The sequence below is a fragment of the Vipera berus genome, assembly GCF_964194415.1.
Source record: "Vipera berus genome assembly, chromosome: 3".
NCBI lineage: Eukaryota > Metazoa > Chordata > Lepidosauria > Squamata > Viperidae > Vipera > Vipera berus.
Window position 1 is genome coordinate 124,984,081 of NC_138204.1, and position 19,729 is coordinate 125,003,809.

The window sequence follows — 19,729 nt, forward strand, 5'->3', positions numbered from 1 at the left end:
CGTCCAGCTTGCCTTGATTCATGGATCTTACATTCCAGGTTCCTATGGAGAAAAAATCTTTACAGCATCGGACTTTCCTTTCACCACCAGACATATCCACAGCTGAGCGTCCTTTCGGCTTTGGCCCAGTCGCTTCATTCTTTCTGGCGCTACTAGTACTAGCCCTCTGCTCTTCCCCAGTAGCATATTGGACGCCTTCCGACCTGAGGGGCTCATCTTCCAGCGTCATATCGTTTTGCCTTTTGGTACTGTCCATAGGGTTTTCATGGCAAAGATACTGGAGTGGGTTGCCATTTCCTTCTCCAGTGGATCACGTTTTGTCAGAACTCTCTGCTATGACCTGTCCGTCTTGGGTGGCCCTGCACGGCATAGCTCATAGCTTCATTGAATTACGCAAGCCCCTTCGCCACGACAAGGCAGTAATCCATGAAGGGGATTTTCATATTACGTTCACTAAAGAACAATACTGTCTCAGAGATTGAGAACAGAGCTGGTACACAGGTCCTCATTTGACAGAAAAATAAAGTTAAGCACACAACGTTTTCCCCTTATAAAGTTCTTAAATAAAAAAAACATGGCCATTTAACAATATTTATTGGTTTTGCTTTGGCAAATTATCTTTTTTATCACTTTGTCTGGAAAGTAACAAATGCACAAAAAATTGAATAGTTTACTGGAGTGTTTAAGGGAAAACAGATACTTAAGTCTTTTAAAAAAGTGAACTCATGCTAAATTAGATAAAGGAAAATTTAACTTCTTTGGAAAGTGGTGCTTTACTCTATCTTGATTATATAGATGCCTCAATATCACACATCTTTGAAACACAGATATATTTCAGCACAAGCTAAAGTGCTCCAAGCAACAGGTTTCTTCTGTACATCTCTAAATTAATTGACTCTGTGGTAGGACTGCACTTGCCGTGACACTGAACATTAATTTCCCTCCTACTTCCAAACCCCTTTCATTAGTTTGCTATCCAAACTGACTGTTGCTTTAATGCCATTTTGTTTACATACTGACTTTTACTATCAAGGGAAAGACAATCTGATTTGTTCTCATCCTCAACTAGATGTAGTAAGAAAGTCTAATTCCACAAGTCACAAATACCAAGGAACATGCTATTCAGGCAAATGGAATGTCTTCTTCACTCCCTGCTCCAGAAACACTTTTATCCACTTCCTACTTAACTCCAAAATTGCTTTTATGGACACGTTTTTCTAGGTTAGATGTTTTTGTTCATTAATCCTCTTCTAATATTTTGCTAAAGTAGGAAGCCAAAAGATAACTGGAATAACAGGCAAGTTTGGCCTTGGAGTACAAAATGAAGCAGGGCACAGGCTGATAGAATTTTGTCAAGAGAATACGATGGTCATAGCAAACACTCTTTTCCAACAACCCAAGAGACGGCTTTACACATGGACATCACCAGACGGTCAACACAGAAATCAGATTGACTATATGCTCTGCAGCCAAAGATGGAGAAGCTCTATACAGTCAGTAAAAACAAGACCAGGAGCTGATTGTGGCTCAGACCATGAGCTTCTTGTTGCAAAGTTTAGGCTTAAATTAAAGAAAGTAGGGAAAAGCGCTAGGCCAGTCAGGTATGAATTAAATCATATCCCTGTTGAATATACAGTAGAGGTGACAAATAGATTTAAGGAATTAGATCTGATAGACAGAGTGCCTGAAGAACTATGGACAGAGGTTCGCAACATTGTACAACAGGTAGCAACCAAAACCATCCCAAAGAAAAAGAAATGTAAGAAAGCAAAATGGCAAATAGCTGAGGAAAGGAGGGAAGCGAAAGGCAAGGGAGAAAAAGAAAGATATGCCCAATTAAATGCAGAATTCCAAAGAATAGCTAGAAGAGATAAGAATGCCTTCTTAAATGAACAATGCAAAGAAACAGAAGAAAACAATAGAATAGGGAGGACCAGAGATCTTTTCAAGAAAATTGGAGAGATGAAGGGAACGTTTCATGCAAAAATGGGCATGATAAAGGACCAAAATGGCAGGGATCTAACAGAGGCAGAAGAGATTAAGAAGAGGTGGCAAAATTACACAGAAGAACTATACAAGAATGAGCTTAATGTCCCTGATAATCACAATGAGGTGGTCACTGACCTCGAGCCAGACATCCTAGAATGTGAAGTGAAGTGGGCCTTAGAAAAGCTGAGCAACAACAAAGCTAGTGGAGGTGACAGTATTCCAGCTGAGCTATTCAAAATCTTAAAAGATGATGCAGTAAAAGTGCTACACTCAATTTGCCAGCAAATTTGGAAAACTCAACAGTGGCCACAGGATTGGAAAAGATCAGTTTACAGTTATGCTTAAAATTCTACAAGCTAGACTCCAGCAGTATGTGGATCGAGAACTACCAGAAGTACAGGCAGGATTTCGAAGAGGCAGAGGAACTAGAGATCAAATTGCTAACATACGCTGGATCATGGAGAAAGCTAGAGAGTTCCAGAAAAACATCTACTTCTGCTTCATTGACTATGCTAAAGCCTTTGATTGTGTGGATCATAACAAACTGTGGCAAGTCCTTAAAGAGATGGGCATACCAGACCATCTTATTTGTCTCTTGAGAAACCTATATGCAGGCCAAGAAGCAACAGTGAGAACTGGACACGGAACCACTGATTGGTTCAAAATTGGGAAAGGAGTCCGGCAAGGCTGTATACTGTCGCCTTGCCTATTTAACTTATATGCAGAGCACATCATGAGAAAGGCAGGGCTAGATGAATCAAAAGTTGGAATTAAGATTGCCGGAAGAAACATCAACAACCTAAGATATGCAGATGATACCACTCTAATGGTAGAAAGTGAAGAGGAACTAAAGAGCCTCTTGTTGCGAGTGAAGAAGGAGAGTGCAAAACTTGGGTTGAAACTAAACATTAAGAAAACCAAGATCATGGCATCTGGCCCTCTCAATTCCTGGCAAATAGATGGGGAAGAAATGGAGGTAGTGACAGATTTTATTTTCCTGGGCACCAAGATCACTGCAGATGGGGACTGTAGCCAAGAAATTAAAAGACGCTTGCTCCTTGGGAGGAAAGCCATGGCAAATCTAGACAGCACACTAAAAAGCAGAGACATGACCCTGTCAACAAAAGTGCGTATAGTCAAGGCTATGGTCTTCCCAGTTGCAATGTATGGCAGTGAAAGCTGGACCATAAGAAAGGCTGAGCGCCAAAGAATTGAAGCCTTTGAACTATGGTGCTGGAGAAGAGTCTTGCGAGTCCCTTGGACTGCAAGGCGATCAAACCGGTCAGTCCTAGAGATCAACCCTGACTGCTCTTTAGAAGGCCAGATCCTGAAGCTAAAACTCAAATACTTTGGCCACCTAATGAGAAGGAAGGACTCACTGGAGAAGAGCCTAATGCTGGGAAAGATTGAGGGCAATAGAAGAAGGGGACGACAGAGAATGAGGTGGCTGGATGGAGTCACTGAAGCAGTAGGCGTGAGCTTAAATGGACTCCAGAAGATGGTAGAGGACAGGAAGGCCTGGAGGAACATTGTCCATAGGGTCGCGATGGGTCGGAGACGACTTCGCAACTAACAACAACAATATTTTGTGGTTCTCCAACAGCATCACAGAGAAAAGAGCTTGCTTTTAGAGTACCTGTATACATGCATGATATGCATACAGCACACATGTAGTGCACTGCAGCTGCCAAAAAGGTCAACACAGTTGTAGGCTGCATTAACAGAGAGATAGAATCAAGATCATGTGAAGTGTTAATACCACTTTACAATGCCTTGGTAAGGCCACACTTGGAATACTGCATCCAGTTTGGGTCACCACGATGTAAAAAAGATGTTGAGACTCTAGAAAGAGTACAGAGAAGAGCAACAAAGATCATCAGGGAGGGGCTAAAACATAAAAACCGTTGCTGGAATTGGGTATGTCTAGTTTAATGAAGGACTAGGGGTGACATGATAGCAGTGTTCCAATATCTCAGGAGCTGCCACAATGCAGAGGGAGTCAAGCTAATCTCCAAAGCACCCGAAGGCAGGACAAGAAGCAATGGATGGAAACTAATCAAGGAGAGAAGCAACCTAGAACTAAGGAGAAATTTCCTGACAGAATAATTAATCAGGGGAATTACTTGCCTCCAGAAGTTGTGGGTGCTCCAACACTGGAAGTTTTTAAGAAGAGTTTGGTCAACTATTTGTCTGAATTGGTATAGGGTTTCCTGCCTGAGTAGGGGGTTGGGCTAGAAGACATCCAAGGTCCCTTTCAACACTGTTATTTTGTTATATTGAGGGATCCTTTTTAGATGTCACGAGAAGCCAGATAGACAATTGTCTTAGACCTCTATGGGAAATCCGTTCCTCTTCCTCCATGAAAGTAAATCTCTGCCAGGAACATAAAAGCAGTTTCTGGACTGATGGAGGATATGTAAAAGATCCATGTACTAACTCCTTTAGGAGTATACAGTCATGGCCGAAATTGTTGGCACCCCAGAAATTTTTCCAGAAAATCAAGTATTTCTCACAGAAAAGTATTGCAGGAACACATGTTTTGCTATACACAGGTTTATTCCCTTTGTGTGTATTGGAACACAACAAAAAAGGGAGGAAAAAAAGCAAATTGGAGATAATGTCAAACAAAACTGCTAAGCTTGTAAGCCGCCCTGAGTCTTTGGAGAAGGGCGGGATATAAATGGAATTAAAATAAAAATAAAATAAAAATAAATAAAAAACTCCAAAAATGGGCCGGACAAAATTATTGGCACCCTTAACTTAATATTTGGTTGCACACCCTTTGGAAAAAATAACTGAAATCAGTCGCTTCCTATAACCATCAATAAGCTTCTTACACCTCTCACCCGGAATTTTGGACCACTCTTCCTTTGCAAACTGCTCCAGGTCTCTCTTATTGGAAGGGCGCCTTTTCCCAACAGCAATTTTAAGATCTCTCCACAGGTGTTCAATGGGATTCAGATCTGGACTCATTGCTGGCCACTTCAGAACTCTCCAGCACTTTCTTGCCATCCATTTCTGGATGCTTTTTGACGTATGTTTGGGGTCATTGTCCTGCTGCAAGACCCAAGATCTCGGACGCAAACCCAGCTTTCTGACACTGGGCTCTACAGTGCGACCCAAAATCCTTTGGTAATCCTCAGATTTCATGATGCCTTGCACACATTCAAGGCACCCAGTGCCAGAGGCAGGAAAACAACCCCAAAACATCATTGAACCTCCACCATATTTCACTGTAGGTACTGTGTTCTTTTCTTTGTAGGCGTCATTTCATTTTCGGTAAACAGTAGAATGATGTGCTTTACCAAAAAGCTCTATCTTGGTCTCATCTGTCCACAAGACATTTTCCCAGAAGGATTTTGGCTTACTCAAATACATTTTGGCAAACTGTAATCTTGCTTGTTTATGTCTCTGTGTCAGCAGTGGGGTCCTCCTGGGTCTCCTGCCATAGAGTTTCATTTCATTTAAATGTAGACGGATAGTTTACACTGACACTGATGCTCCCTGAGCCTGCAGGACAGCTTGCATTCCTTTGGAACTTGTTTGGGGCTGCTTATCCACCATCCGGACTATCCTGCGTTGCAACCTTTCATCAATTTTTCTCTTCTGTCCACGACTAGGGAGATTCGCTACAGTGCCATGGGTTGCAAACTTCTTGATAATGTTGCACACTGTGGACAAAGGCAAATCTAGATCTCTGGAGATGAACTTGTAACCTTGAGATTGTTGATATTTGTCCACAATTTTGGTTCTCAAGTCCTCAGACAGTTCTCTTCTCCTCTTTCTGTTGTCCATGCTTAGCGTGGCACACACAGACACACAATGCAAAGACTAAGTGAACTTCTCTCCTTTTTATCTGCTTTCAGGTGTGATTTTTATATTGCCCACACCTGTTACTTGCCCCAGGTGAGTTTAAAGGAGCATCACATGCTTGAAACAATCTTATTTACCCACAATTTTGAAAGGGTGCCAATAATTTTGTCCGGCCCATTTTTGGAGTTTTGTTTGACATTATGTCCAATTTGCTTTTTTTCCTCCCTTTTTTGTTGTGTTCCAATACACACAAAGGGAATAAACCTGTGTATAGCAAAACATGTGTTCCTGCAATACTTTTCTGTGAGAAACACTTGATTTTCTGGAAAATATTCTGGGGTGCCAATAATTTCGGCCATGACTGTAACTCCTTTAAAATCCTTGAAATTTCACTGGTCAGCTATTTTGCAGGAAATGAAAGCTAAATCCAATATACTATTATTGAAATAGCTGAGCAGCCAGAATTTTTAACTTATTATTTTATTTATATATTGAAACAATTTACATACCCACCTATCTCACCAAGATGACTCTAGTTGATAAACAGAAATTGAAATTTTTTAAAAAAGTAGCACAGTCACAAAATCAATATTCAAAAGAATGCAGTCATGTATGCTCGGAGTAAAAAAACACAACAAACCTCCTTTCCACTCATTAAAACAAAACAGACAGATAAGGACTTGCTTAACCTCCCAGCCGAAATACCTGTGAGTACATCCATATCTTTAATACTTTATGAAAGATGAACAGGGTCAGGGGCCATCTGGTTCTCTGTGACAATGCTCTTCCATGGGGCAGGCACAGCGACAGGGAAGATATGACCCCTAGTTCCCACAAGATGACACTGTCTAATAGGACCTGGGTCATGGCAGCCAATCAATTCTGGCATGGTGAGCAGAGGCAGAGACAGGCAGAGTCACAAATCATCTAACCCTTTGTCGTGTAAGACTTTATAGGTAACAACCAGCATATTAAATTGCACCCAGAAATCTACTGGGAGCTACTACAGCTTGTAGAGCAAAGATGATACATAGTTATATTCTATCATGCATAGCCTCAGTCCATTATACTGAGCTAAAGAACCAAATATGGGTAGTTCTCATTTAGCAGTCAATAATTCAGCCACCGTTCAAAGTTACAATAATGCTGAACAAGGAACCTTATGGCCAATCCTCAAAGTTGTAGCTATCACAGCATCTCTGCAGTCACATGATTGTGATTTGATTTTGATCTGCTTAGCAACCAGAGAAAAACTGCAAGAACTGCAATGCCCTAAGGTGACATGATCACCATTTTTAATCTTCACTGCCAGCTTCAGGTAAGATAAGTCAATGAGGAAGCCAACAGAAGTCTTAAGTCACAGTCATGTTGTGCTTAACGACCACACACGATTCACTTAACAATCACAGCTGCTGGAACTGCACGTCAGCACAGTCATGTAATTTTTTTTGCTTTATGATTTATCACTTATCAGTGGAGTTCCTGGTCATTAACTGAGAGTACCTGTATAAAAATTATCCCCGCTCATCCAGCCTTGGATGAGGTCAAGGTGGGTGCCTGCTCTCCTATTTCTCCAATGTCAAAACTATTTTTTTTATAATGAACAGGAATTCACTCATGTAGATTACAACAAAAATGTGTAAGTATTTTACCATTTTTTAAAATTATTATTTTTACCTTTGAGTAAGCTTTGATTCCTGGCAACTACCTGGAAAATTCCCTGCAATTTTCAGCAATGGTTTGCCCTTGCCTACTTCCTATGGCTGAGAGAGAGGTTACCTGGCTCAAAGTCACCTAACTGGCTTTGTGGTTAAAGCAGAACAAGAGCACCTCATGGACTTCCAGTTTCTAGCCTGGTACTTTAATCACCACATCAAACTAGCTTTGTTTACTAACTGGCTCAGTGGGTATTCAACTTGATTATGTAAATTTACTGATCATAATTAATATAGTTTACTTATACATTATCTTTTTAATATCTACCCATATTTAAACATAATTGATATTAGCAATTTTTAATATATAGATTGGAATTTGCTCATATCTAAACACACTACAAGTTCTGTTTTCCTAATACACCATTTACATTCTTCACAAGAAACTTTGTGGCACTCTGCTGGATTCCTGATAGCTGAAATATACTGATTTTTAATGGCTTCAAGGTTTTTTTTTAAGTTATTCTGACAGCTTAATTTTAGTGCTAAACTAGAAATGCTGCATATAATTTCATGGCTGATCTTTGAATCCCATTAAAGGAAAGTGGCAAAAGAGGCAGGGCAATGTGGATTTGGATCCTGCTAACCGCGACAGGACCTCTTACTATCAGTGAGAGCGGTTCTGTCTGAATGCCAGAATCTTGATCCAAACCTTCTTTGCCTTCATTTTGGTTCATTTAGTACATGAAAAAAAAACTCAGCTCCTTAAGTGTCCATTATGTGATTAACAACTATTTTGATTCTGTCTAACTTCATAAATTACTTTAAGCCATTATTTGGGTTTACCAACAAATCACAACAGATAGGATGCATGAAACAGCTAAGTCAAAATGAAATAAATCACATACTGTAAATTAATTAGGATGATGACCTATATTATCAGTATGCCTAGGGCAGGGGTAGGCAACCTTGGCTCTTTTATGACTCGTGGACTTCAACTCCCAGAATTCCTGAGCCAGCATGGCTCAGCTTAGAAACCTCTCCCTTTCCCCCTCAGCATGGCTGGCTCAGGAATTCTGGGCGTTGAAGTCCACGAGTCATAAAAGAGCCAAGGTTGCCTACCCCTGCCCTAGGGGGTCCCATATCAGTAGAAATCTGTACAGATATTAGATGACAGTAAACAGATTTGAAAATAATTAAGTTTCTATGGGAGGAACAAATACCTAGGATTTTTCTTTTAACTCTAAATATGTTAGCGATGATTTTAATTACGGTTTTCTGATTAAAAAAAATTGCCTTTGGTATATTTGCTAACTTTAACAGTCTGAATAAGAAGACACTGATTTTTTACTGCTGTGGGCTCAACTTGAGAGTTGTGATTTGAAATCCCGAAGGTCCTGGCAAGTTCTTGGTTTTAACTATAGTAAACATTTGGTTATTTTTCCTGCACTAAAGACAGACTTATTTGGGCTTTATTTGGAAGCAATTTAAACATTGGTTTTTAGTTCTAATGAGAAATTGATGCCTTGGAATAATTCTAATTAAAAATGGCTGGTAATTTTTTTATTATAGGTTGAAAATGAGTTTATCATTCTTAATCAATCAATAGGTAAGGATACTTCGCAACTTTTGAAATAGTGGAAGAAATACAACTTGTTTAAAATGGTCCCATGGCAACAGAACCAGTTAAAATATTTGGTATTTCTGTTGCCAGGACCTGATGTGTTGCCCTGATGTGCCAGCAGAACCTTCAAAATTACAGAAAATTTGAGTGCATTAGAGAAGGTTTCCAGCAATTATAAACCAGCAATCTATTATTACTAAAAATATTTTTAAGCAGGAATGAATGTAGACACTACATAAAAATTTAGAACAGAATTAAAGTGAAAATGCTACAAGAAGCAAAAGACAGTGGAGAATTTGAACTCCTGGACTGCAGGTTATACTACCAAGCAACTAACCTAATATGGCTTAACGAATGGATAATGCTTAGAGATAAAAGACTATTGTACCTAGAGGGGCATGACCTACAGATCGGTTGGCATGCCTTTCTGTGGTATGAAAAGAATAAAATATATAGATACTTTCAAAACCACTTTAGAAGGAATGCACTTCTTTCAGAATGGGAAAAAATAAAATAAAAAATTTATATTAAGATTCCTGAATGGCTTTCAACAATGGAAGCTTTTGCTTACCCAAATTTAATTAACTGCGATAAAGTTGTGACTTATAAAGATATTTTGGACAATGAAGGAAAATTAAAAGACAGACAAGATCTACAGTACAAGAACAAGGTATTGATCTAGCATGGTGGCCATACCTGCAAATTCAAATGAGATATGAAAAAGATGCGAAAACAATGGGATTTTATAAAGAACAGACAGAATTTGATCAGATAATGCTAAAAACAGATGAAAAGTTGATTAAGAAACTCTACAGATTTCTGATAAACTTAAAGATGGAGGAAGAACAAGTAAAAGAAACAATGATAATATGGGCAAAGAATTTTGGATATAATATGGAATTAGAAGATTGTTATGGGAAAGAAATATTAAATTAACTAAGGCAGTGTCGTATAAAGAAAACTTATATAAAATGTTTTACAGATGGCATATGACACCAGTGAGATTAGCAAAAAGGTTTAAAAATACTTCAAACATCTGTTGCAAATGCAAACAAAGACCAGGTACTTATTATCATATCTGGTGGACATGCCCCAAAGCAAAAAGTTTTGGGGTTAAAATACATTTATGGTTGGAGAAAATGACTAAAAAACAAATAGAGTTTAAACCAGAATTATTTTTGTTAAGAATAATAGGAGGTAATTATGAGAAAGATTGCAGATATCTAATACTACACATATTAACGGCAGCAAGAATTGTGTTTGGCCAAGATTGGAAAACTGAAAACTTACCAACTGAAGAAGTATTAATTAAGAAAATTTTAGTGTGTGCAGAAATGGATAGATTGACTTTAAAGATTAAAGAGAAAGAAGACTCAGTGTATTTTAGAACATGGGATAATTTCTATCAATGGCTAGAAAAACAAGTCAGAGAGAAAGGAACGTGATATGTAATTTTGAATATATATTAGCATTAATCAACATATTGTTTATTATAATTAACTATATCTATTATTGTTAGTTAAATACATGTACCCAGACATTATGCTGTTTGCTAAATATTGAAAATGTTATTTGGAAAAACCCCATCCCCATCCCTAACCCAAATCCCAACCCTAATCTCGACCTGACCTTATCCCTAACCCTATAAAAACTGATAAAATCTATAAAAAAAATTAGAACAGAGATTTGGGATAATCCTCTAGTGGAAAATCTATAGCTTGAGGCTTTATTTCAGAAATGTAGCATACGGTATGATTCCTATGATTTTAAAAATTCAACTAGTTCAGTACAAATTCTTTTTCAGATTTACAGATCTCTCAAAGATTGTTCAGAAAAAAAACACTTATCATTTTTCTATACTGGGTATATAATAAACAAAAGAATCTTAGTGCAGCTGCTTTGAGCATTTCCAATGGGATTTGCTTATTAGTTAGATAATATTACTATGGTGAATAAGGTCCAGGGGGAAGAAACTAATATGCTGTTACCTGATATTTAAAAAAACTGGAACTTGTCATTTATGAAGATTGTAAGAAATAGCATGTCTGGATTGCTGTGAAGGTGATTGTGTATTTTTACGAGAAAATCTGTGTACCAAACTCTAAAAATTGGATTAATTAAATTTGTCAGCTCCCAGCCTTTGAATTATTGAAATCGTTTTGTTTTGTTGGAGAGACAAGACTGGAAAGTTGGTTTGCTTGATTTCATTTAGTTGGTTCCAATTCCAATCTGAATTGTATGTGTGTATGTTTGTGTGTATGTGTGTACATATATATATATACACACAACATACATACTTGAATAAATATTTAAAAATCAAGGCAACAACATTTTGAAATTTGCATTTTTATTTCCAGATTTTCTCTTTCATTCTTGGTTATTTCTTTTCTTGATGGGGGGGGGCTCTTTTTAACATTTTTTTCTTTTTTATTAGTCATCTTTTAAATACCCTTTTATACATTTAGATTTTTACACTTTTATGGACTGTAAATAAGTCTGTTAGTAATTTCCTCCAATTATTATGTTTTTAAAGAAAATGCAATTGTATGGTGTTTAAAATTCACTGTGTGCATAATTGTGTGTATGTATAAATAAGATATTGATATAATGAACTCTTTTGTTTTCTAGTCCTCTAATCTAATGGTTGCTCATATTTTTGAAGTCTGGATATGCATAAACCTATGCACTGCTGCTATAGATATGTTTCCTGTTTTAAAGGAAGTCACTGAAGGTCAGTGACAGCATTAAGAAGCAGCTGCCTCTGAGGGAAATAACAGAATAATGAAGTTGGAAGGGACCTTGGAGGTCTTCTAGTCCAACCCCCTTGCTCAAGCAGGAAATCCTATACCATGTGTGTAAAACCTGATTGTATCACAGGTCATATTGGGATGTATTGGGACTTTTTTTGCCCTTGCATGGCCGGGGTGGGCGTGACCTGCGAGGGCCGCATTCGGCCCACATGCCACGTGTTTAACATACCTGCCCTATACCATTTCAGACAAATGGTTGACCAATCTCTTCTTTAAAACTTCCAGTGTTGGAGCATTCTCAACTTCTGGAGGCAAGTTGTTCCACTGGTTAACTGTTCTAACTGTAAGGAAATTTCTCCTTAGTTTTAGGTGGGTTCTTTCCTTGATTAGTTTCCATCCATTGCTTCTTGTTCAATAGGTTGACCCCCTCTTCTTTGTGGCAAACCCTTAAATATTGGAACACTACTATCATGTCACCCCTAGTCCTTCTTTTCATTGAACTGGACATACCCAATTCCCTTCTTTCTATGTTTTACCTTCTGGTCCGCTAATCATCTTTGTTGCTCTTCTCTGCACTCTTTCTAGTCTCAATATCTATCTTGCAACTTTGGTTAGGTTACTTGAGAAATCCAATCATACCTAAAGCTAAAAAAGACTGCTTACTTCCAGTTGAAGCTGATTTGAAACAATTAAGGCCAGGCTTGTGAATCACTGAAGCAGTGATGAAGGTTTTGCAGTTGTAGGAGCCTTTCATATTTAATTTATTTCTTAAGGCACACTAGCAGTTCCTCACAGCCCATTTGGGGAGAATTATTGTTTTATCCTACTGCAAGTACAATTTCTTGCAGATAAGGAGTATGCTGTGAAAAACATATCACCTTTTCTAAGGACTAGAAAACAAAATGTGGATTTTTGAAATAGAGAAAATAGCCCATCAGTATGTAAAATGGGTTTCCACTGAATGGAATAATTGTATCTATTACTTTTTCCTGATCGGATTTACTTTTTCTAAGGGTAGCAATCCCCTGTTAAAAGTAAGAATAGTATACATTATAGAAAAGCAGATTGGCAGTAATGTCAGTGCTGCTTCTTTTCTCTTTAAGTAGGCACTGTGTTACAAAGGAGCTAAATAAGCATCTAGAAACAGCTAAAAGATAAACTGTCCTTCACACTGGTGACCTCATAGATACAGCCCTCCAATACAGAGGTATCCAACTTCTGCAACTTTAAGACTTGTTGACTCCACTTCCAGAATTACTCAGCCAGTCATGTTGGCTGGGAAATTCAAGGAGTTGAGGTCTACAAGTCTTAATGTTGTCAGCTTTGGCATTCATTCTCTAGCAGTACCAAAAGGATTCTCAGGCTTCTGCTTAGCCAACATCCAAGCATTAAGAAGGCTCAACCCAGTTTAATTTCTAAGCCAAGAGAAGTTTGGCTAGATGCTGTCACATACAAGATGAGAAAGATTTTAGAACTAGAACAAGGGTCTTCAAACTTGGCCCTTTTATGACTTGTGGACTTCAACTCCCAGAATTCCTCAGACAGCTTGTCTGCTTGAGGAATTCTGGGAGATGAAGTCCACAAGTCATAAAAGGGCCAAGTTTGAAGACCCCTGAACTAGAGACTTAGTTTATCTGCAGATAGGACTTGTTAAAGCTAATTTCCCATTAGGTCTGTCATGTGTCCTTTCTAATAGAAAATGGACCACAATATATCACATAGAGACTTACTACAGTTGCCCAGGCTTCCAATTGCCTCAGGCAGCCTTCTGGGACACCAACTTATTTTGCGGGATAAGGCCTTTGTGGGATAAAGCCAGTTCAGAACAGCCCAATTATCAAGTAGAAACAAAACTGTCAGGACCCACCCCAATCCACGTCTTAGGAAAACAAAAACTCTTGAGTCAGTTCTAGTCCAAAAGGAATTTTTACTAGGACATGTTTGGTTGTGGAAATACAAGTCAGGACTTGGTATTGTTTTACAAATTGAAACTTTATAAAGAGTTCCCGGTTCAACCCCACTTCCCTCAACCCCATTTGGTCAGCCTCCCATCATTTTACTTCGTGTCATCCCTTTCGTGGGAAAAAGGGAACTTCGAATCTTTATGGTTATTGCCTTCTTCCTCTACAGATTCAAATAGAGACACAGGCCAGATGGCTTCTTCCCTAACCCTCCCCTTTGTTCCCCCAGTTCAAAAGGTTTCCCTTGGTCTTTGAAATAACCTAAGGCAGGCTGAATCCACATGCTCTCCTTCTTCCTCGGGAGATGGCAGAATCCATGGGAGGGATAATGTTTTAAACATACCTTTATGAATGAGATATAAATGGATTCTGACAAAAACATAAACTGTATTTCATTATCATTTTTACTGGATTGATTTGTAGGGTTGTGGAGGATGGGTGGTGTTAGTTTTCAGTCTCATGTTGGGAAGGAAAGTATGCATTTGAAAAATAAAATAAAATCAGCAAAACCTCAACAAATAGGAGAGACACTCTGGTAAGTAGTAGTATCAGTTGTTCTACATAGGATTTCTCAAGTAGCAAGGATGCCATTTCAGTATAGTGATACCTTCACCACATATAATTATTGTGGCAATTTCTGTGCTGAGGACTGCTGACTGAGACAGCACAGGTTCAAATCTTTATTTATTTATTCAATTTCTATAGCTGCCCAACTCAACCAAGTGACTCTGGGTGGCTTACAATTCTAAGGATTTTTTCTCAAAAAAGAGAAAAGTCCTGAAAATAATTGCTGCATTTTCTTTAGATCGCACTTCCTCATCTTAAATACACCACAAAAATTAATCCATATACAGTAGTCTCTGCAACCATGAATGAAGATTTCACTTTTGGAAAAAGGGCTCCTCTGATCCCTATGTTGAAATTGCTACTGCCAATTGAGAGGGTACGGTATAAATGTTCAGAGCCTTTGCCTGCCTAGAAGTTATTTTTGCTAGTAAGGTTAATAAAGTATAATAACTTTTCATATAATTTGCACAAATTAATATTTCTAACAGATCCAGGAAATACATAGAGATCCTATGAAATTTAGGACTAGAATATTCCGATATAAACAGATGTAGAATTCTAAGGTATGATTTTCAGAAGTACAATAACGGATCCTCTCATGTTCCTAATTATATAGTGCTGACATTTGCTGTCCAAGGTAATCATCAAATCGTTCTGCATGTAATGACCCATGCTGCTGAAAACATACCTGCCAAATCAATTGTTCCTTCATGATGTCTGTGGATGATATACAGATGCTGAGCACAATGGTATGTGATGCAGAGGTTAGAACGCTGGCAATTATTGCATCCTGCATGTTGAAGGGCAGCATGGTATAGACGACAAAAATGATGAATAGGAAAAATGATACCTGTGCAGAGAAGACAAAAGCAACTCATATCAAAAAATAACTCAAAAAACCTTCAAAACTGCATTAGATAAAAGTGGAATAAGCTACAGTCCAAAGTGTGATACACACTGCCTTGATATGCACCAAACACATTTGTTCTGGCATGGCATGATATGCAAATTTGACAAATTTCATTTACCCAGAATTATGGTTTAAGCAAGGAGAATGAACTGAGTTCATCTGTCATATCATTTAACCTATTGTTCAAAGTTAACATAGTTAGCAATCCAGTCTAGCTTGGTTTCCTGGTGAGACTTGTTTTTTTATTATTATTTTTAAGTACAAGTTCATAAATCATTTTTAATAAGGGATATACAACCCAATTTCCATGTGTTTTCAGATTTCTTTATTTTTCCTATAGTCCTGGTGTGCTTTACAAAGTGGAAGAGTCAATTCAGCAACTGAGGTTTAGATTAAGATGGTTTAGGTTAACAACAGTTGAGGCTTCTTAGGTATGGGTGATGGATAGTTGCCTTGTCAGGTGGAACCTAGGCTCTGGAATTAGGATTGCGGGGTACAGGAGAGAGACTGAGAGAGGAATGAGGGCAGACCATATCATTTTGGGGGGTAGACCATATCATCTAGTTAGTGAGAGACAGGGGATATAAGGTGGGGACCTGGGAGTAGACTGCTCACAGAGAAGCAATTTCACTGTCTTCAAAAAATTCCACTTTCTTTTCCCAGAATTCAGTACCAATATCAAGTCACCAGATTCTCAGAAGTCCTGGCTTCTGGATAATGCTACCAAATGTCAGGTTTTATTTTATTTTTATTTTATTTTAATTCCATTTATATCCCGCCCTTCTCCGAAGACTCAGGGCGGCTTACAAGCTTAGCAGTAGCCTTCATTCTATGTATATGCCTGCTTATTAGGGCTTTCACACACACTCCAAGCGGCATTATTACAAAGTCAGCTTAATTGTCCCCAACAATCTGGGTTGGTCTGTAACAAAGCAATCCTTATCCACAATCATCCTGAATGTGATGGCTGATCTGGTGCACTACCAAAACTTGGATGTGCCCAAAATGAGGGTATTTTTCTCTTGGAGATATAACCACCTAAATTTCAAGTGTGGCAATAGCCACATGTTCAGAAGGGAGAATGGCAGTTGTCATCCATGAAGACCTAATAACTTCCAAGGGTTCTGTGCTACAGTTGGTTGTAAGACCATGTGGTTGAAGCTGAATTGTAAGGGTGAGTAGGATTTGTTATGGCTGTACCAACCTCCTTGTTGCACAGTGACATTTCTGATTCCATTGTTTGGTTTTTATTATTTATAAGGTCTTGCTATATTACTGGAGATGTTTTACTGGTTGTTGTTATTGTAAGTTTCCCATAGCTGACTGAATTGGGCAGTTCTACAAAGTTGATTAAATTAATAAATGTCTTCCTAGATATGACCAGCTTGGTATAATCAATCAATAAGGAGACTGTTGTCTGTTACAAATTCTGCAGCGATCAGCAAAAATTTTCTTTTTAAAAAAAACAGATTTAAGCTAAATCCCCATATCATATGAAGCAAAACATTTATGTGTTGGTTGCAACTTTGGAAAATTAATACCATTCTCTGAATGATATACAAATAAATATTTAAGCAGCGTTTACTAGCCAAGCCATAAATAACTTGATTCAAATAAACACTAAGCCACAAGCAGCTGGGCTCACCCAGTGTGTTAAGACACAAGCAAAGCATATTATTACCTAGTGTGATAAATCAAGCCACAGTATCATATTATAGCACTGGTACAAAAAACCCCCTGATATTTAAAGACTGGATAAACTGTGTAATGCAGTATATTACCTTAACCAGACAGATCTGAGCAGTGCTCCGAACTTCTTTAGTCTGAAAAAACTTCAGTACATTGTCTTTTCCCTTCCCTATCTGCAACAAATGGAAATTCTACACCATTTTTCTTTAGCTCAGTGTCTTTCCCTCTCTCTGACTTTCTTAAAAATGAACATATGAAACTTCCTATGGTGGAAAGGCACGCTCTTGTGCTTCAGGGCAGGACAAAGCTATAACTCGGTTCCCCCTCTATTGTCCAATATACAGAGTCACTTGTGACAATCTTATTATCCTGCTCTTCCCCTAAGTATCAAACTGCACAAGCCATTTCTACTCTTCTTGACTAATTTCAGATGAGACCCCTGCCTTCATGTACAGCTTTATAACATTCTGTGCAGCAGCTTATTGAACATGAGAGACTCACAGTCTGATCCAAGTAGACCATTATCTGCATCCCTGCAGCGTGGAGCTAATCCTGTGCCAGTTGCAGGTTGCTCATAGTCTCAGCCTTTACAGTCCGACATACACAAAAGCCTAGAATGGCATAATATGCATGCATGATAATCTCTCACTAGTGTTAGAGCCTGTGCCCAGGCTTTAACATAGTGGAATATGAAGTAGCTTATTCTAAAACCCAAACCTTTTACCGTAACTTCTAACTGTTGATTTCATATTAGAGAATTCTTAGTATTTAGTACAGTAGTTACCTCTTTCCTTAAATGTAGGTCTAATTTTATTTTTTATGGCTCAGGACTTTAAATTTTTGGATGCTTTTCAGCTGTTTTGCTCTCTTGTTTTGTACAGTTTTACACTGTTCACCTTTGTTGCTTATGCTGCTAGTACATTTTGTACGGGTCTAGTCTTTTTACAGTCTTAGTCAAATCTTATTTTATAGGTATCCAGGTATTGGACCACTACAATAAAGATTTGCTTTGATTCGACCCTAACCACTAGCTTTTCTGGCAAGTGAAGTTACCCTCAGAACAACAAAATTACTTCCATAAGCAGCCCAATATAGAGGGCGTTTAGGAATAACTTGTTGTTGTTGTTAGTTGCGAAGTCGTGTACGACCCATCGCGACCCCATGGACAATGTTCCTCCAGGCTTTATACATTTTTTATTTCTCTTCTTTTTCATCCTGCAAGGCCCTGGGGTTGTGCCTAAATATATTTGGGTTGAGGACAAGTAAATGCAGTTTTTCATATAACTTTTGATTCCTGCAGTATACTTAAAAATCAGAACAGTTTGATTTATTTTTTTTTAATTTAGATTCAAGTAATTCACATTCCTTGAATAATAAACTAAAATTCCAGTATTCCTTTTCCAAATTTTGCAATGCAATTCTTCCTTTTAAAAGAGCATAGCTATAGATGCATATAAGGGAAACCATATTCAGGGATGTGTATATTAGTTTAAAGACATTTTATGAACATATTAAATGCCTGGAGAGATATTAAATTTGGAGTATATTAAAATACATATAAATGAAAATAAATAAAAGCTTTTGTATTTAAAAATATGAATCCTGAAGTTTACATGTAGGTTAATTATAAATCAAACAATTTCTACAATTCCTAAGTTCATTACAGTAATCTAATTTATGTAAAGGATCACCTTTGATTTCTGTATATTTCACCTATTTGGTTTTGGTTATAGACCAAAACCTTGCAGCAGAATTAATCAAAAAGAAAGTAGTAAAGAAACATTTCTAATATAAAATACACCCAAATATTTACATTTTCAAATAGCCAAATTGATCTTTTCATAGAGTAATTTTAGTCACCATTTAATTTAATTCAATGCAATTTAATAGAAAATTAATAATTTTTATACAAAAATGTTGACCTCAATTTAATACAGTGCCTCCTAAATACTTCTGCAGTAACTGATTTTTCTCTTAAAAGCAAGGGGAAATTTTTATAAAATGTTTTATAGATGGCATCTGGATCCCAAGAAGTTGTCTAACATGCATCCTAATTTACAGTCTAAATGTTGGAGATGTGGTAGTTTAGAAGCCACCTATTTTCATATGTGGTGGACTTGTAGAAATATAAAAGCTTTTTGGATTAAAATTTGGTGGAACATTCAAAATATTTTTAAGAGAAAGATAAAGTTCTCTCCGCAATTGTTTTTATTGGGTATTGTTGTAGATTGCGATGTTAAAGAAACTAATTTGATGTTGAATATGATAACAGCAGCACGGTTACTGGTGGGACAATATTGGAAGAAGGATAGTTTGCCTACTATAGAAGAATGGGTGCTTAAAGTTTCGAATATTGCAGAAATGTCTAAGATTTCTGCTTACTTGAAAGATCATTCACAGGAAAGATATATTTCAGTTTGGAGGAGATGGATAGATTATATTCAGAACAAATATGGGACTAAAAAGTTCCATTTAGCTTATGAGTAGATTTTAGAGGGATATTGTTATTGATCTTAGTGTTGGTACTTTGTATGTATTTATGTTAAAGGGGAGTTAAAGCACATTATGAATTTGGTTAATTGTATATTATGCATAATTTTTATTTAGAATATGATTATTACAACTATAATCCTGTATTTAGCTCTGGGAAGTGGGGGGGGGAAGTGGGCGCGTTTGGGGTGGGGGGGATTTGGGGATATATTGTAAAATTTTGTTTTTGTAAAACTCTTTAATAAAAAAAAGCAAGGTGAAACATTTCATACAAACACATG

At 37.6% G+C, this 19,729-nt stretch overlaps 1 protein-coding gene across 1 annotated transcript in view; it reads right to left on the reverse strand.

The window, feature by feature from the left end:
- ADCY2 (adenylate cyclase 2) overlaps nucleotides 1-19,729 on the reverse strand; it is a gene marked incomplete at its 5' end in the record, with an annotated part of 156,214 nt that overhangs the window by 87,142 nt on the left and 49,343 nt on the right. The window contains one exon of the mRNA XM_081324024.1: nucleotides 15,048-15,209. Within this exon, the coding sequence (XP_081180150.1) occupies nucleotides 15,048-15,209 (162 nt within the window). The remainder of the gene's footprint in view (nucleotides 1-15,047; nucleotides 15,210-19,729) is intronic.